General features: G+C 47.7%; 1 protein-coding gene across 9 annotated transcripts in view; it reads right to left on the bottom strand.

Annotated features, from left to right (window-relative positions):
• Dnah2 (dynein axonemal heavy chain 2) overlaps positions 1-15,356 on the bottom strand; it is a 109,968-nt gene extending 94,612 nt beyond the window's left edge. For 4 of the 9 annotated variants that reach the window (XR_010045329.1, XR_010045330.1, XM_063242551.1 and 1 more), the window contains exons 1-4: positions 14,909-15,356; positions 13,216-13,392; positions 8,915-8,976; positions 6,198-6,368 (exon numbers count right to left, since the gene is read on the bottom strand). Coding sequence is in view for 7 of the 9 variants with exons in the window: in XM_063242551.1 (XP_063098621.1) it covers positions 6,198-6,368; positions 8,915-8,976; positions 13,216-13,378 (396 nt within the window). In the remaining 2 variants the exon portion in view is untranslated. Of the gene's footprint in view, positions 1-6,197; positions 6,369-8,867; positions 8,977-13,215; positions 13,393-14,908 lie in introns of those variants that run through there. The other 5 variants (XM_063242546.1, XM_063242549.1, XM_063242548.1 and 2 more) reach the window with 2 other exon arrangements.
• Positions 15,357-16,030: the final 674 nt, after the last annotated feature.

Raw genomic sequence — 16,030 nt, 5'->3', positions numbered from 1 at the left:
CCCCAGCCCTGAGGAAGACTTACTTCTGTTTTATCTTTAGTTATGCATTGGTGGCTGCCTCAGTCTCCTGAATCAATTTTTTTTTTATTTAAAAGGAATAAAAGATCATGATTCCCCATTATATTGCTTTGAAGCCTTATAATGTTTTCATTCATTAGTTGGAATGGTTTTATTCTGGGGTTGTTTCATTTTATTGTCTGTGATGGTATGAACAGCTATTTTGAAGAAAACAAGACATTATAATAGCTAGTGATGATTTAATATCGCCTTGTTTTAAAGTCCCACCAAGCTTATGTTCTTCTGTCTCCATCAGTTTTATCATGTTCTATCTTATTGGATTTTATTACATGTGATAGTATAAACAAAATTTTTTATAGACAAGGAGATAACATAGTAACCATTGTTAGTTTTCTGTTAGTTGGTTCTGAATACCCTGTAATACTTTCATTCTCTTGAGTGGTTTTACACTATCTTTTTATGTTTGATACTATAGTATATCAAGGTATACTCAAATTATTTCAAGGAAAGAAACACTATGGTAGCTACTGTTATGTCGCATTGTCTTGTGGTGAAACACTATGTTGCTTAAAATGCTCTGTTCTGACCTGTGGTATGTCCTCTGTTATCTTAATCTTGTTCTTAAAATTAAAAAAAAAAAGGAATAAAGGAGAACAATAAAATGAAACAAAACAAAACAGTGATAAGACAGGAAATCCAATCTAATTACCTCATTGCATACTGTTATCCTCGAAATAGCTACCTGGATTACCAGCTGTAGGCTTGCAAAGTCAATCAAACACCGTAAACATTAGGTCAGTGGTCATCCCAGCCTGTGTTCCTCCGGATCAGATCGGCCAGTTGCTCCTTCCCAGTTGGTGCTGGGCTCTCTGGGAGGGGGCCTGGCCTCCCTCCTGGTTCCCCCAGCCAGCAGCGCCCTGCTGCTAGGAGGAGGTGTGCCCACCTTCCTTCCTGGTTCTCTCCGGCCGGCCACCCTCCTGCCTCAGTTTAAAACACGTATCTTTCATGGTCATCTTGGCTTTGGAGAAGAGCCAGAGGCCACACAGTGCAAGGTCTGGTAAATAAGGTGGACGAGAAGCCTTTCCACGCGGTGGAACTCCAGCATCATGCCCTTAAAGACACTTGCCAAAAGACCTGCTTCACAAGGCAGCAGGAACGACGGGCTCAGTGTGTCTGAACAGAGAGGACTCACGAGCAGTGTCTCTTCTCCTGTAGTAATTTTTACTTAAACATTTCATACCTTTTGATCAACTCTGGTACATACAGAAAAATTAATTAAAATTTTATTTAAAATATCATGCTATTTTAGTTATAAGTATCATATTTAGTTTTATTTGAACTTAATTAGATAAAAAGAACTTGAGAAGGCCAGGAATGGCAGCACACATCTACAATTCCAGCACTCAGGAGGCTGAGGCGGGACAATTGTTTAAGGTACTACGTATTTAAATGAATTACTCTGTTCCTGAATTCTTTATCATTCTTTCTTCCTCCTTTCCTCTCCCTCCTTCTGGTTTTCTGAGACACTCACCGCATAGTTCAGGCTGGCTTTGAACACGTTATGGAGCCCAGGCTGGCCTCAAATTCACAGCAATGCCCAGCTTCCCTTCATTTTAAATAATTCCCCAGATTTTTCTTTCCTGTATGGCTTTGGTATTTCTAAGAACACAAGGCAACCATTTCCCGAAATATTTGTTAATTAGGAACTATCTGACTGCTTCCTCATTATTAGACTCAGGTCCGATATTCTTTGCAAGAGTAACAACACAGGCCAGGCACGGTAGAGCACCCCTGTAATCCCAGCACTTGAGAGGCTGAAGCAGGAGGATCACTGTGAGTTCAAGGCCAGCCTGAGCTACATAGTGAGACCTTGTCTCAAAAAGCAAAACAAAGCACTTCAGCAGCACATATATATACTATAAAACCAACCAACCAAAACAAAGCACCTAGACAATGTTCCCGAAGAATTAGTATCCTCACATTTAATATTGTAATCAAGATGTGTGCTGACATTTAACACTGAGTGCTTCTGTGGGATACGACATGTCCCTCGGATCCCCAGGTTCTGTTCTCTTTGCATTCCAGGGAGATCCTTCATATTTTAACGTTTATATTCTGTTTCGTTTCTTGGCCCTTTCTGCTCCACTAGACAGCCGTCCCTGTCTTTCAGGTCGGTTAGCCTCTCTAATTGTACCGGACTCTCTGGCCCTTTCTGGTGCCTGCCTGCCTGTGATTACTGGATCTTGCCTCCATCTCAGGGACGGGATTTGTGACAATCCTTTGCTGTCTCCAATCGAGCAGTTTTATGACACGCTGGTATTCATCCCTAAAATCGGCACCCTGGCTTCCACCCTGTTCTCACGTTGTATCGCTGCCTCCCTCTCTCAGCCTTTTAAAACCTGCACTCCTGTTCTTATTAGGTTGCATTGTAACGCGACGCCGTTGTGAGGAATTTCCTTCTGCTCAGTCAGTTTGTCTTCTTCCTCTGCCCGCTTTGTCCCTTTTATTTTTTTAATTTTCTGCCCTTGATACAACGTGCTTGCAGTTGCCATGCAATTTCTCTTCATTTTGCTCATGCTCGGAAGCTCTGGGCATTCATTCTTCCGCTCTAACCTCCCTGGCGAGCTGACGTCCCACTGTGAGGCCGGCTGATTCTGCCTCTTGAAGTTAAAGTGAAAGGATGAGGCGTTTTAGATTTTATTCGTACCTTAGATTTTTTTCTGTACCTAAGAGACAAGCACGCGGGCACGGGCAGGCGGTTGGGCTGCTGAATCTTCCCTGAAACAACGAGGCTCTCTCTCCCTTCCCAGATTTTGTGGGCCTTGGCGGCTCCCTCCCACCGAGGTTCACCTTCCTGTGGCCGGGCAGGACTCCGGCCGCTGGTCACTTTTTTTTTTTTTTTTTGGTCATTCACTTTAAAACTCTGCTAGACATGATTATGCATGTTTCTTCCTTTGTTTACGCCAGGGCTACACGCAGCTGTTCCGCTGTGATGTTTACTGGTACCTTCTGCTGCTTTATCAGATATTTAACAGTAAAGGAGGGAGTGTCCTGCAGATGTGGGATGGGTATGTGCCGCTCCACTAAGCTGCACTAAGAGTACTGGGGATTGAACCAGGGCACTCTCTACCTGAGTTACATTCCTAGCTCTGTTTATTTATTTTATTCTGACACAGGCTGGGACTCAGTTGCCCAGGCTGGCCTCAGCCTTGTAACCCTGCTGCCCCAACCTCCTAAGTAGCTGGGATTACGGGCATGCACCACCATCCATGGCAAACGGAATAATAATTTTTTTTTTTTTTTGGTCTTTGAGACAGGGTCTCTATGCAGTTCGGGCAGGCCTTGAGCTCACTTTGTAGCCCAGGCTGGTCTCGAACTCGCAACGATCCTCCTGCCTCAGCCTCCCGAGTGCTGGGATTACAGGTGTGAGCCACCACGCCCGGCTGGAATAATGATTTTTTAAAGGAGGCTTCAAATAGCCATTTTAACCAGAGAATACAAGGAAGTCTATGATCTACTTAGAATAAATTTCAGAGGGCTGAGAGGGTGACTCTGGCAGAGCGCATGCATAAGGCCCTGGGTTCAAACCCAACACCTTAAAAACAGCAAAAATAGAAAGCACTTCGGGAGGCTAAGCAGAGCCCGTAACTGAAGAACTTCACTGCCATCTGTTTCCCGTTCTAGTCACTGACTAATCCCATCCTTCCCCCAGATTTTAAAATCCCATTTTTATGGAAAATGCTTACACACCTGTCTCTGTACTTTCTATTTTCTCTATTTCCTATGTTTTTATACTGTTGCTGATAATGTCTATTTTTATATTTTCTACATTCCTGTAGTGTTGTTTATAGACTGTATTCTTAACCTAACGAGACCTAGTTTGTTTATTTTTTTATTTATTTATTTTTTTGTCTTTTTCATTTTTATCGGTACCGGGGATTGAACTCACGACCGCCTGCTTGCAAGGCAGGCGCTTATGCCGCTGAGCTAAACCCCCAGCCCCCGATACCTAGTTGAATTACTATAGTTTAATAAAAAGGTTTTTATATTCCTAAGTCTTCCCCATTGTTTTCCTTGTGCTTTATTATCTTTGCTATTTTCACCCATTTTTCCACATGCAGTATAAAAACCTTTACCCAAGGAATCTAAGCATTTGGGCACTGTGATTGAAACTGCATGAAATGATACACTTTTCCAGGCACGGGGATGCACGCCTGTAATCCTAGCACTCTGGGAGTCTGAGCGGGAAGATCGCAAAGTCTGAGCTCAGAATGGGCAGTGGAAACGATTTAGTTAGATCCTGCTTCAAAATTTCAAAAAAGGTCTAGGGATGTACCTCAGTGCAAAGGCCCGGAGGTCAATCCCCAGCACCACACACACACACACACACACACACACACACACAATCTCTGAGTACAGTGACCCATGACTATGGACTCCACTGCTCAAGAGCTGAGGTAGGAAAATCATTTGACTTCACAGTTCAACACCAGTTTGAGCAACATAGCAAAGCCTTATCTCAAAGCAAAAACCCCAGGGGCTGGGGATTTAGCTCAGTGGCATAAGTGCCTGCCTTGCAAGCAGGCAGTCGTGAGTTCAATCCCTGGTACCGATAAAAATGAAAAAGACAAAAAAAAAAAAAAAAAAAAAAGATCAAAGCAAAAACCCCAAAACAGATATATGTTTTAGACAAAATATAGTCATACTATAAGATTCCTCATCAGATATAGAATATGGCTCAGCATTTAGTCCTCTTTTCTTTTTATCTTGCTTTTTTGTTTGTTTTTGTTTTTGTTTTTGTTTTTATTTTTCTGTACTGGGAATTGAACTCAGAACCTTGTGCTTGTTAGGCAGGCGCTTTGCTGCTGAGCTACATTCTTGGCCCTATTCAAGTCTTTCACAGCCTGTAACAAAGTTGTTTTCTTTCCCATAAATCCCACTGTATGTTAAGTTTTACATTCAGATAAGTGCTTGTATCACTGAGCTAAAGCCCCAGCCCTTACATTTAAATATAAATACTGTAGCAATTTTGTTTCTTTTGCAAATGAAATTACTTTCCTCATTATACTTTTGTAGCTGATCACAGGAAAAACTCATCCTGTTTGGCCTTTGTTTACCACAGAATGCTTTACAAACTGTGTCACTGTTGCACAGGGTCACCCTAAACCTCATCATCATTTCAATTTTCCGATGTGTGCTGTCAACAGGAGCAAAGCAGGAGCTTCTTCACTTTATTTTAAAAAGAATTTTCTAATAGTGATCTGCGCACCCACCACCCAAGATTCTACTGCAGTTTACCATTCATCTTTGTTGTACTGTCTCACTAACACAGGTGCACTCTTCTCTAACGCAGCCTCCATGTTGTTGAAATAGTTATCGATCTAAACCAAAAAAAGGCTTCAGTAGCTCTGTCTGGGATCCAGGCCAAATCCGTTTGGTATAATGCACAAGGCTTTTTGCAAGCTGACCCCAGCCCCCCTCTCAGTTTCATTTCCCACTATTCTTTCTTTGTATATAAAGTGTTCCTGACTGAAAAACCTTTCTCCATGAAACCCTATGTCCCAGCTCAAACATCACCTCCATCATCAAACTTGCCCCAAATTTTAAGTGCTCTAAGAGTTGTTCCCTAAAAGCTCCTAGAAAGTTTTGTGCATGCATCAAAATACATTGTAGAGATGAGGGTATAGGTCAGTCGTAGATACACGGTTAGCATGCATGGAGTCCTGGTTTTCAACCCCAGTATCAATAAATAAATCAATACAAATGTATCTTTAAATAAATACATAATAAATAATTTAATTAAAATTAAATAAATGTGGTCAAATATATAAATTTATATATTTAATATTATTAAGAGACTTATAGTAAATATTTACCTACATTCATATCTTTCCCCATAGCCCATGCAATTATGGTGCTAGGCATGGAAGTGCATGTCTGTAATCCCAACCCTTGGGAGGCTGAGACAGGAATATTGCAAATTCAAGAGTAGCCTGGGACAAACTGCAAAACTCTGTCTAAAAAGAAGCAAAATGCTGCCTCATCCTTCCCTGTACACTGCCTCCTGGTCGGGTACCTGACACCCAGCAGGGCCTTGGGCACAGCCAGTCAGTGATGTGGCTCTGCAGATCCCTCGTTCCCTGGAAGACCCCTCTGCGCTGGGCACGCACAGCACGCACCTGTATGGGCATGCCCAGCTCCAGCTTCAGCCCAAAGCAGGGATCGATGAAGATGGTGAGGATGGACTCTAGGGGGTCCTGGACAAAGCGGCTCAGAACAGCGTCGTGCTCCTCTGTCCACACGGCATCTGCCAGGCCCGTCAGCACAGCCCGGGCAAGGAAAAGGGACTTCTGCAGAAGGAGAGCAGAGAGGCAGAGCAGTCAGAGCTGGTAAGATGAGCCGTCCTTCCCTCCAGCCACACGCCAGGAGCCAGGACGCGCAGCCAGCCAGGTTCGGGACACAGGAGAGAACGCTGAGGGTGACTGATTGAAGGACAGGTCTCAAGCTTTTCAAGAAATAAGACAATAGATTCTCCTGCCTCTAAGAGTGAAAACAGAACGAACATGTCGCAGAGGAAAATCATCGGCCATTATCTTTCCAAGGTATTTCCTGCATGCCTGTGTTGTAAAAATGTATTCTCAAGCAACTTTCAACCTAAGGAAAAAATGGATTAATGGAGCATGTGTGATATTTGCCTGGATGAAGTAATCAGAACCAGCCGGGGCGTGGTGGCTCACGCCTGTAATCCCAGCACTAGGGAGGCTGAGGTGGGAGGATCCTTGCGAGTTCGAGACCAGCCTGGGCTACAAAGAGAGCTCAAGGCCAGCCTGAACTGCAGAGTGAGACCCTGTCTCAAAAAAAGACAAAAAAAAAAAAAAGTAATCAGGACCAAGGGGATGACGATCTGGAGAAGGGACACAGTGCAAGCGACTTCTTTACCAGGCAGCCCCTTCAGGACACTGAAATACACATAAGATACCTGGCAAAGGCAATCAGCAGAGCAGTAAGCAGGGGGCGAGGGCTAAAAGATAAGCTGATTACATGGAAAATAAATGGAAACACTCAATTAATGGGACCCTGCTAAATAAACCAAGGAGACCAGCAGGGGTGAAGATACAGCTCAGTGAACCTAGGCTGTCACCCTCTCCTTCTCCCAGTGTTCCTGAAAAATGAAAAAGAATTCTCTTCTAGCCTCCAAGTAAGACAATTCAACACGCAGTGATCTAAAAACATCCCATATAAGATACGGATGAACCAATGAGGAAAAACTCCACTACACCAATAAAGGGACCAATGGACATCAGCAGACACATCACGTCAGAGAAAAAAAAAACCCTGCAAACTTGAAAAAATGTTTTGAAGAATACAGATAAAAATAACAAACATCATTTAATCTTTCTTTTTCCTTTTTTTTTTTATCGGTACCGGGTATCAAACTCATGACTGCCTGCTTGCAAGGCAGGTGCTTACACCACTGAGCTAAATCCCCAGCCCCACGTCATTTAATCTTTAAAATGCCTCATTAAAATACTTATTGTATTCTTTAAATCCTTGCTAAATTGATAAACCTGGGCTGGATAGGGTTTGCTGCTGGTATGAAGGTAAAGTCTGTTTTAAAAATAATTTGGTCATATGTATCAAAAATATTAGGAGCTGGGGCTGAGGATTTAGCTCAGCGCCATAAGCACCTACTTGGCAACTATGAGGTCGTGAGTTCAATCCCCGATACCAAAAAAAAAACCCCAAGTATTAGACACATTCTTTGCTCTTTGTTTTGGTTAACTCCATGTTCAGGAAACTATTGTAAGGAAATAAGACTTTGAAGGCATTAGTTTTAGCCTAGCGTCTGCCTACAGTTTTGACTGCTGAACAACAGTACTGTGAGTTCCAGGCCAGCCTGGGCTACTCAGCAAGACCATGTCTCAGGATAAAAATATAAACTGTTGGTGATGTAGCTCAGGGGTAGAGCTCACCTAGCACACCACAAGGCCCTCAACTGAATCCCCGTACCCCTCCAAAAAATATCATAATATACGGTACAGTCAGGAGTATATAAAAAACTTGCAAGTCTGCACAGAAAGGAGAGACGTGTGCGGCTGGGGAGTGATGCCTCAGAGTTTTATTTTCTCTTTCTCTGTATTACTCTTTTGTCCCAATTTGTTTTCCCCTCATTACTGGAGATTGAACCCAGCGCCTTCACACCGAGCTACATCCCTAGATCCCTTTTTAATTTGTTTTTTTACATTTTGAGACAAGGTCTCACTAGGTCACTAAGGTGCTCAGTTGGACTCCAACTTGTGGTCTCTTGCCCCGGCCTCCCCGCTGTTGGTATTACAGGTATGTTCACCTGTATTACTGTGCCCCGCTCCAGTTTTTTTTAAAGGGATGTTATTACTTTTCTCTCCCTTTCTCAAAAGATGTCAAGCTCACTACTCTGTTCTTCCCACACACACCACTATGGGTCTGGCTGGGTCCTGCTGCAACTCGGAAGTGAGCTAGTATCAGCTTCTCAAGGCGACTGAGGCAGCTTCTGTACGTTCCTCAACCGAAGGGAAAAAACTGGAGGAAGGAAGAAAAACAATGGCCTGGACGTTAATATCCAGCCAGCACCAGGATCTGCCCATCTGGTCCAGCTCGCCAAATGTCCACCCCTAGGATCAAGGTCGAGCCCAGGTGGGGAAGCAGCCCAGAGGCCACTCCTCCCCGAGGCCCTGGAGACAGCTTGCAGGAATGTCCTTTACCCTGGCCCTCAATTTGTGCTGAGCAGGTTACTGGTACAGAGTAAGCAAGAGGCGGAGACAGGTGACAGCGTTCCCTGTACACCTGTTCTCACTGGTTGTTTGACTCACTGAATTGTCAAGAAGGAACATCAACTCTGGGGAAGGCCCCAGCCTACCACGTCCACCTCTGGCTCCTCCACTTCCTCTTCCAGGACTTCAGGTTCCTCCACTATTAGCTCTAGGAAAAAGAAAGACACAGGAGGGAAGAGTTTGCTTAGAAAGTTAAACATAGTCACCAACAATTCTACTTCTAGGTATAAGCCCAACAAACTTTAAAGCAGAACACAAGCCGAGCTTGGTAGTGTGTAATCCCAGCACTTGGGAGGCTGAGGCAGGAGGAATGCGGTCAGTTCAAGACCAGCCTGGACTCCACAGTGAGTTTAAGGCCAGCATGAACTATATAGTGAGACCCTGTCCCAAAAAACAACACAAAAAAGCTGGACCCAAAGGTATTAGTTGGCCAGCGTTTACAACAGCTTTATTCACAATAGGTAAAAAGAGAAAATAACCCAAATGTCCATTAACACTGCAATGCATAAACAAAACGCAGTACACGCAGACAGCAGAGTATTAGGCATCACAGAAAGGGGTAAAGCTGTGAGGCACGGATGAACCTTGAAGCATTTTGTTAAGCTAGCAGTGTGCGTCACGGAAGACCACAACGTGGCGTGACTCCCTTTGTATGAAATGTCCAGCACAGACAAACCAGCAAAGACAGACTGGGGATCAGTGACTCACCAGAGCTGGAGGGAGGCTGCTAAAAACAAGGCCCTGGGCTGGACTGCGTTGGGGTATACCTCGGAGAAAAGCATGTGCAAACCCCAGAGCTCAGTCATCATCAGAGCAACAATACATACGAACACAAATGGCAAGGCTCCGCCATGGTTAAGGAGTCACCTAGCAGTAACTTCTCAAGGTGCTTAAAATGGCTTTCTTTTGGGGAGATGAAAATGTTCTAAAATTAGATAGTGCATGAGCCGGGAAGGTAGTTCAGCAGCATAAGAGCCTGCCTAGTGAGCACAAGGTCCTGAGTTCAAATCCTGGTACCCCACCCCAAAAATTAGATAGTGGTGACACTCTATTCACTCTTGTGAATAGATCAAAAACCAGTGAACTGTACCCTTTGAAGGGTGAATTTTATAATAAGTGAGTTATAGGTATCCAGGAATCTAAAAATCTCAGTGAGGCGATGCGTGGGCGTGTGAAGGTAATTAACAGTGACATAATTCAGGGACGCGGCTTGTGCCCTCCCTCCATTCTTCCCCAGTCCTCTGCCCACACGGGGAAGCTGAAGCCCGTAGGAATCAGGCCTTCCCTGTCTCCCATCTCCCAAGCCTGTTCTGGAGCTCCATAAACACAGGAGGCCGATTCTCTGCCTCTCCACCTAGAGATCGGCGTGAAACTGAGGTTTCTCACAAGCGGGAGGGGTTGGAAGAAGAAAAGAATAAACGAAATAGAACTGAAAGACTCTGGGGAACAAGACACCTTGATTTCTAGAAAGAAACACTGAGGAAAAACAATGAGGCTGCAACCTGAAGTCGGAAGTGGAGAAAAGAAGGGACAGGAAAAGATCCAGGCATCGTGTGGTGGGTGGAAAGCTGCCGGCCTGCCAAACTTCAGACAGCAGCCAGCTAGGAGAAGCAGTAACAGCAGTTCGTCTCACTAGTAGCACACCCACGTAGCACGCAAAGGCCCTGGGCTCAATCCCAGTAGCACAAAATAATCAAAAAAATAAAAAATAAAGTAAAATAAGACAGGCATAGTAGTGCATGACTGTAACCCTAGCACTCTGGGAGACTAAGTCTGGGGGCTCACAAGTTCAAGCCTGGGCAAGACTCTGTCTCAAAATACTTTGCAGAGCTTCACCGAAGCCTCTGGGTTCAATCCCCAGTACGTAATAAATAAATATCAACCTGAGGCTGATAAATGCCAACACAGGAGAGCAGGAATCTCTAAGGGAAGACAGGAGGCTCCAGGGAGGACAATCAGGGATTCACAGGTTGCTTTCATGATGTTGGGTACTGTTATATTTTTTCTATACATTTTCTGTTCTGTCTGAAATACAGGTCTACAGCGCCTTATCCAAGACCTTTGGTGCAGGGCGTAGTTCAGAATTTAGAAGTGTAGGGGACTCAAGATGTAGGTCAATGGTAGAGGGCATGCTTAGCAGGAGCAAGGCCCTGAGTTTAGTCCCTAACATCAAAAATATGAAAAGAAAGAGAAGAATTTAGCAATACATGAGATAATCGATGATATAATGTATGTACACCACCCTGACCAGAGTGGGGATTATATTATATCAGACCCTTGTTTCATATGTTCACTAAAACATACGAATATTTGTATTATAAATACTCCCGAGCTTTAACAGACCATAAATACTTTCATGGCACTTTTGGTTAAGTTTTACCATCAAAGAAGTTTAGATGGCAGCAGCAGTGGGTGGGAGATGTCTCAGTTTAAGGGCTTTTTCCTTCTTTTTTGAGACAGGGTATCAAGTACAGGCTGGACTTGAACTCACTATAAACCCCAGGCTGGGTTTGTTATTTTTATTGCTTGTCTTGGTACCAGGAATGAAACTCAGGACCTTGTACTTCCCAGACAGGTGCTGTGCAGTGAGCTACATCCGCAGCCCCAGGCTGGGTTTGAACTCCTGGTGATTCTCCTGCCTCAGCCCCCCAAATAATGGGATTACAGCCGTGCTCCCCCACACTGGGTAGGATTATTCTTGTAGTGGAAATGGACGAGTACATAAGGAAGGAAGTATAGGATATAGACACAGATCTCAAAAAGCTGTCAGGACTAAGGGTCCAGTTCCGGGGCAAAGCGTGTGTACAACATGCAAGAGGCCCTGGTTCCACCCCCAATGCCATAAAAAAAGACAAAAAGGCTGTGGTTCTAAATACACAGTCTTTAACCAAGAAAGGCCCCATGTCTCCAGTGGACAAGCCTCAGCTCCTCCCCAGCTCCATTACAGGGATTAGTCTTAAGTTTCAGGGCTGCCTGGGAGACCCACTTCCTCCCTGAACCTCCACCCAGGCTCCTGGGCAGCTGAAAGGCTCCATACCAAACAATAAAGAAGGCTACGAACTGTAGGAGGCAGAGATTTTGGGGTCTGGAGGCCAAAGCATTCATTTCAAAGGTCCTTCCCTTTGATCCCCAGAGAAGCATCCAAACCAAAATGAACCAAACCAAACCTACCTGCCTTCCCTCCTGCCTCCCCCTGCCCTCCCGGAAGGCAGCTTCTCAGGCCAGTCTCAGTATACAAGAACAAGTGCTGCCCATTTCCAAAGTCCTGGGTCTGCCGGGCATGGCAGTGCACACCTGTAATCCAGTCGCTCAGGAGGCTGACATGGCAGGGTCAGCATGGGCCAGCCGGAATTGCATAATGCAACCCTGCCTCAAAAAAGTAAAAAAAAAGAGAAGTCCTGGATCCAAGGGCATCTTCCTACATTCTTTGGCTTTTCTTCCTCCCACATCCTCCCTTAAGTCCTTAATCATTAATATTAAAGGGAGATTCTGGCTGTGGATATGATTCACTGGTGGAGAGCTTTCCTGGCACGCATAAGAAAAGGCCTGGGTTCAGTTCCTAGTATTATTCTTTAAAAAAAGCCTTGGGGGTGGGAGTCTATTTCTCTCCATCTTTACAGGCCATTAGCAGTGCGAAGGAGTCCCGATACAAAGCAAGGTCCACACTTAGCTCACAGTCCTCTCCACACTGACCAGCGCTCTCAGGGAAAGCCCATGGACAGCAGCTACCAGAAACCTTCCCGCCCCGCTGGCTCCTGGATCAAAGCCACAAAAGGCAGCCTCCCTCTTTAAACTCTGCTCCCTCCATCTAGACTTCTTTTCCTGTCACCCTGAACCTGAACCTCCGCAGTCTACCAAGTCCCTGCCAAAATGAGGGCGGAGATACAGGAGCCTTCAACAGATGGTGGTAAGCATCAGCCCGGCTTAGGATTCAAAGGGTGGCAAAGCAGGCTGGGTCTCCATGGTGATGGGCTTAATGGGAGAAAAACATTATTTGTTTTGCCACCCAGGGTGAAAATGGGAAAAAGGGAGAGATCAAACCCTCTGCGGTGGGGTGGGAGCACCCAGGAACACTTGAAATAAGGAAGAAGAGGCTAGAGAAAGGATTGGCTGGTGAACTCCTGCAGCAGTGGTGGGAAATTTATTTAAGACAGAAAGAGCAAGTATGAGGCCTGCCAGGAGGAAGGCAGACCAAAAAAGAGTCCAGCAACGGAGCTGAGGTTCCGCTGAGCCCTCCAGGGGGTCACATAACCCCTGCGTCTTGCCCAGAAGTGAGAGAACCTCTTCCCTGGCCCCAAGATCCTCCTGAAATACATTCTGCCCCCAAGCCTGTCACATTTTCTCTGCCCTCCATTTCCAAGAGCCCCCTTTCCCAGCAGATACCCACCGGTCTTCTCCTTGGGCAGCTCAGGCTCAGACTCGGGCTCGGGGGCAGACACGGTGCTCTCAGTAGCCTGTGGATCCAGGGCAGACTGAACGGCTCGCACCTGCTTGGGTGCCCGGGAGCCTGGCCTAGTCACTTTCCGCTTTTTCTCAGCTTTGTTTGACATTGTGCAGGGAAAACCTGCAGATACAGAGAGATGGGGAGTCCACAGTCAGACCCACCTCCAGCCCAGCCTCCTGCTAACACTGCCTAGCCTCTCTCTACCGGCCCTTCTGGATTCACAAATTGAGTGATCATCTTTTCTTCAAGCACCTATAACCTGCTCTCTGTAAGAGATCTACACACTCAACGGAGGCCTCCGAGACGTGCCTCAGTGGCCAAGTACTTCCTTACAGGAGGGAAACTCTGGGTTTGATCTCCAGCACTGCACTGAAAAGAAAAAGGGCCTTGGGTCTCTTGCTTCTTTTAGTGGGAAACCCCACTCTCTTCAAATAAAAGCCTCGCGAGGCATCAGGACTTAATGGAGGTTAAACATAGGATGCTCCATTAATAAAGGTTTAGGAATCCCTATCTCAACCAAAGAGTACGGAGAATATCGGTGTGACTGAGAGAAGGCCCAGAGGAGGCCTTCTCCCATGATCCCCACCCTGTCACTGGGTCAAGACAGCAGGCAAACCTTAAGGATGTTCCTCTGTATCTTCTTCCTCCCAGAGAGAGGGAAGGTGCTTCTCCCACCCACCACTAAAGTCAGCAGCAGCCTTAAACAAAGAACTGTATTTTCCACGCATGTCTCTTTGGCTTTTAATTGCTGAAGCAAGAACCCCGTTTTGTGTGTACTGAGGTTTCTTAGCACAGATGGCTGAATATGTACTAACTGATAAGGGTGATCAACATCATTGATTTCAAAGGCCCTCAGCGCAGACAGAAACAGGAGAGACAAAAGTCATTTACAGTAAAGAGTTTCACGCTGTATGACGGGGTAAAAGAGACGGGGGCGTGAAGAAGGGCGATGCTCTTAGGAAAGCAGGAGGCAGCAAGCGGGCTCCTCCCGCAGCTGCTCGGAACCCCAACGGCCACTGGGATGGCTGGGCATTTTCTCTTCATTCAGCGGTAGCCTGACAACCACCTGTGGCTTCCCTCCCTCATCTCCACAGGCTGCCACAGGCGCTGATCACAGGTTATGAATTTCAAACTTGGAGGATTTGTACTTTGCTCCAAGGAAAACGTTCTGTTAGGCCAACAAATCAATAAAACCAACCGGGGCCCGGCGGCTTCCTCCAGTCCCCGGGTGTTCACCGTGGGGCTTGCCCGACCCCACGCCGCAGGCCCCGGCGGGATCCGCCTTGCTGCTAGCCTGGGACTCGTCCTATCACTGGGAGCCTCTCCCCAAACTTGTCCCCAGTAGGCCAAGTTCCCCTCACAGTCGCCTCCCCCGCAACTGCCACAACTGGCCCCTCTTCCTCAGGCTCCCCAGTGGCCCCTTCTTCCCCCTCCTCACAACTCTTCCTCTGCACCCAACTGCCCCTCCGCCTCTGCTACAACTGCTCCCTGCCCCTCCCCCACACTGCCCTTCCGTCCCCTCCCCCTTGCCCCCGCCCCCCCACGGCGACCTCTGCTGCCCCACGCAGCTGCCCCTTCCTAGCCCCTCACCTTTGCCCCTTCTCCCCAGACCCCTCGCCTCTACCCCGACACACACCTCACGGGCCGACCCTCTCCTCCCTTGGCCGACCGACGGGCCCCACAGCTAAGAAGTTGCCCCGCGTGGCCCTCGGGGGCCCGCGCCTGCACGCGTCGCCCGGGCAACCCCGGGCTGGGTGGGGCGGGCGGCCACCTCTGCGCAGGCGCCCTGAGCCCCTGCCCTGCGGCCCCTCCCGGCGCGGGTCTGCGCTGCGTGGACGTGGGGCAAAAGGGCCGGGGGCCTGGGGAGAGCGGCCAGACTGCAGGACGGAGGGGTGGGCGCGGCTGGGAGGTCCAGCCCGAGGGCCTGAGGCGAGAAACAGTGCACCTCGGTTCCGCGAGACCTTAAAAGGCGGGGGACCCGGACGCCGGCCCCGGGCCCAGGTGTGTGGGCTCCAGCCCGAGCGGGCCCAGCAGAGGGCGCCCGGGGTCCCGCCTTTGAGGCTCGTTCGCTTCGCAGGATGCGCCAGGATTTCCAGACAGCCGTGGCTGCAGCTGGGTCGGGGCGGGAGGGGGCCGGGGCTGGAGCACCCTTGCCCTCCTGCTCGCTCCCCCATCTGAGTCCGGACTGGGCTGTAGGATTGCTGGGCGGTGGGGTGCGAGGGAAGGGCGGGAACACTGGAACTGGAGTTGCTGGAATTCCAGGATCGGCTTTGAAAAGCGTGAGGGGGGCCGACTGGGAGGCGGAGACTCCCTAGGGAAGGTGACCGGGCCAGGGAGGGGCTTTGCTCTCCTTAGGAACAAAGGCTGCCGTCCTGGGGAAGCCAGAGGCGAGGAATGCGGAGGAGGGGCAGACCTCAGTGGGTGCTAGGGGGCGCTGCAGGCCGGGGTCACTGGCCGGCGTCTGGAAGGCTGAGCTCTAACCGGTGGTCTAGAGCATCTTTGGGGAGACTTGAGCAGCACTGGGAGAAACAGCATGGGGGTGGGGAGGCGCCCTCCCGCCTCCATCAATACTGCCTAATTAAGACAAAGCCAGCAGTGAGCCCACTGATTACATTTCCATGAGGAGCTAAATTGGTGACATTTTCTTTGCTGAATGAAGAGAGAGGCTGGCACCTCTGCTTCCCCTTTCCTGGTTGGTGTTCACACCTGACAGTTCTCCCTTGCCAGAGGGAGGTCCCTGGCACTCCTGAAGGGCAGG

The sequence above is a fragment of the Cavia porcellus genome, unplaced genomic scaffold (genome assembly GCF_034190915.1).
Source record: "Cavia porcellus strain 051 isolate PalLab524CR breed Dunkin Hartley unplaced genomic scaffold, mCavPor4.1 scaffold_32, whole genome shotgun sequence".
Classification (NCBI taxonomy): Eukaryota; Metazoa; Chordata; class Mammalia; order Rodentia; family Caviidae; genus Cavia; species Cavia porcellus.
This window is presented reverse-complemented; position numbering and strand designations above follow the sequence as displayed.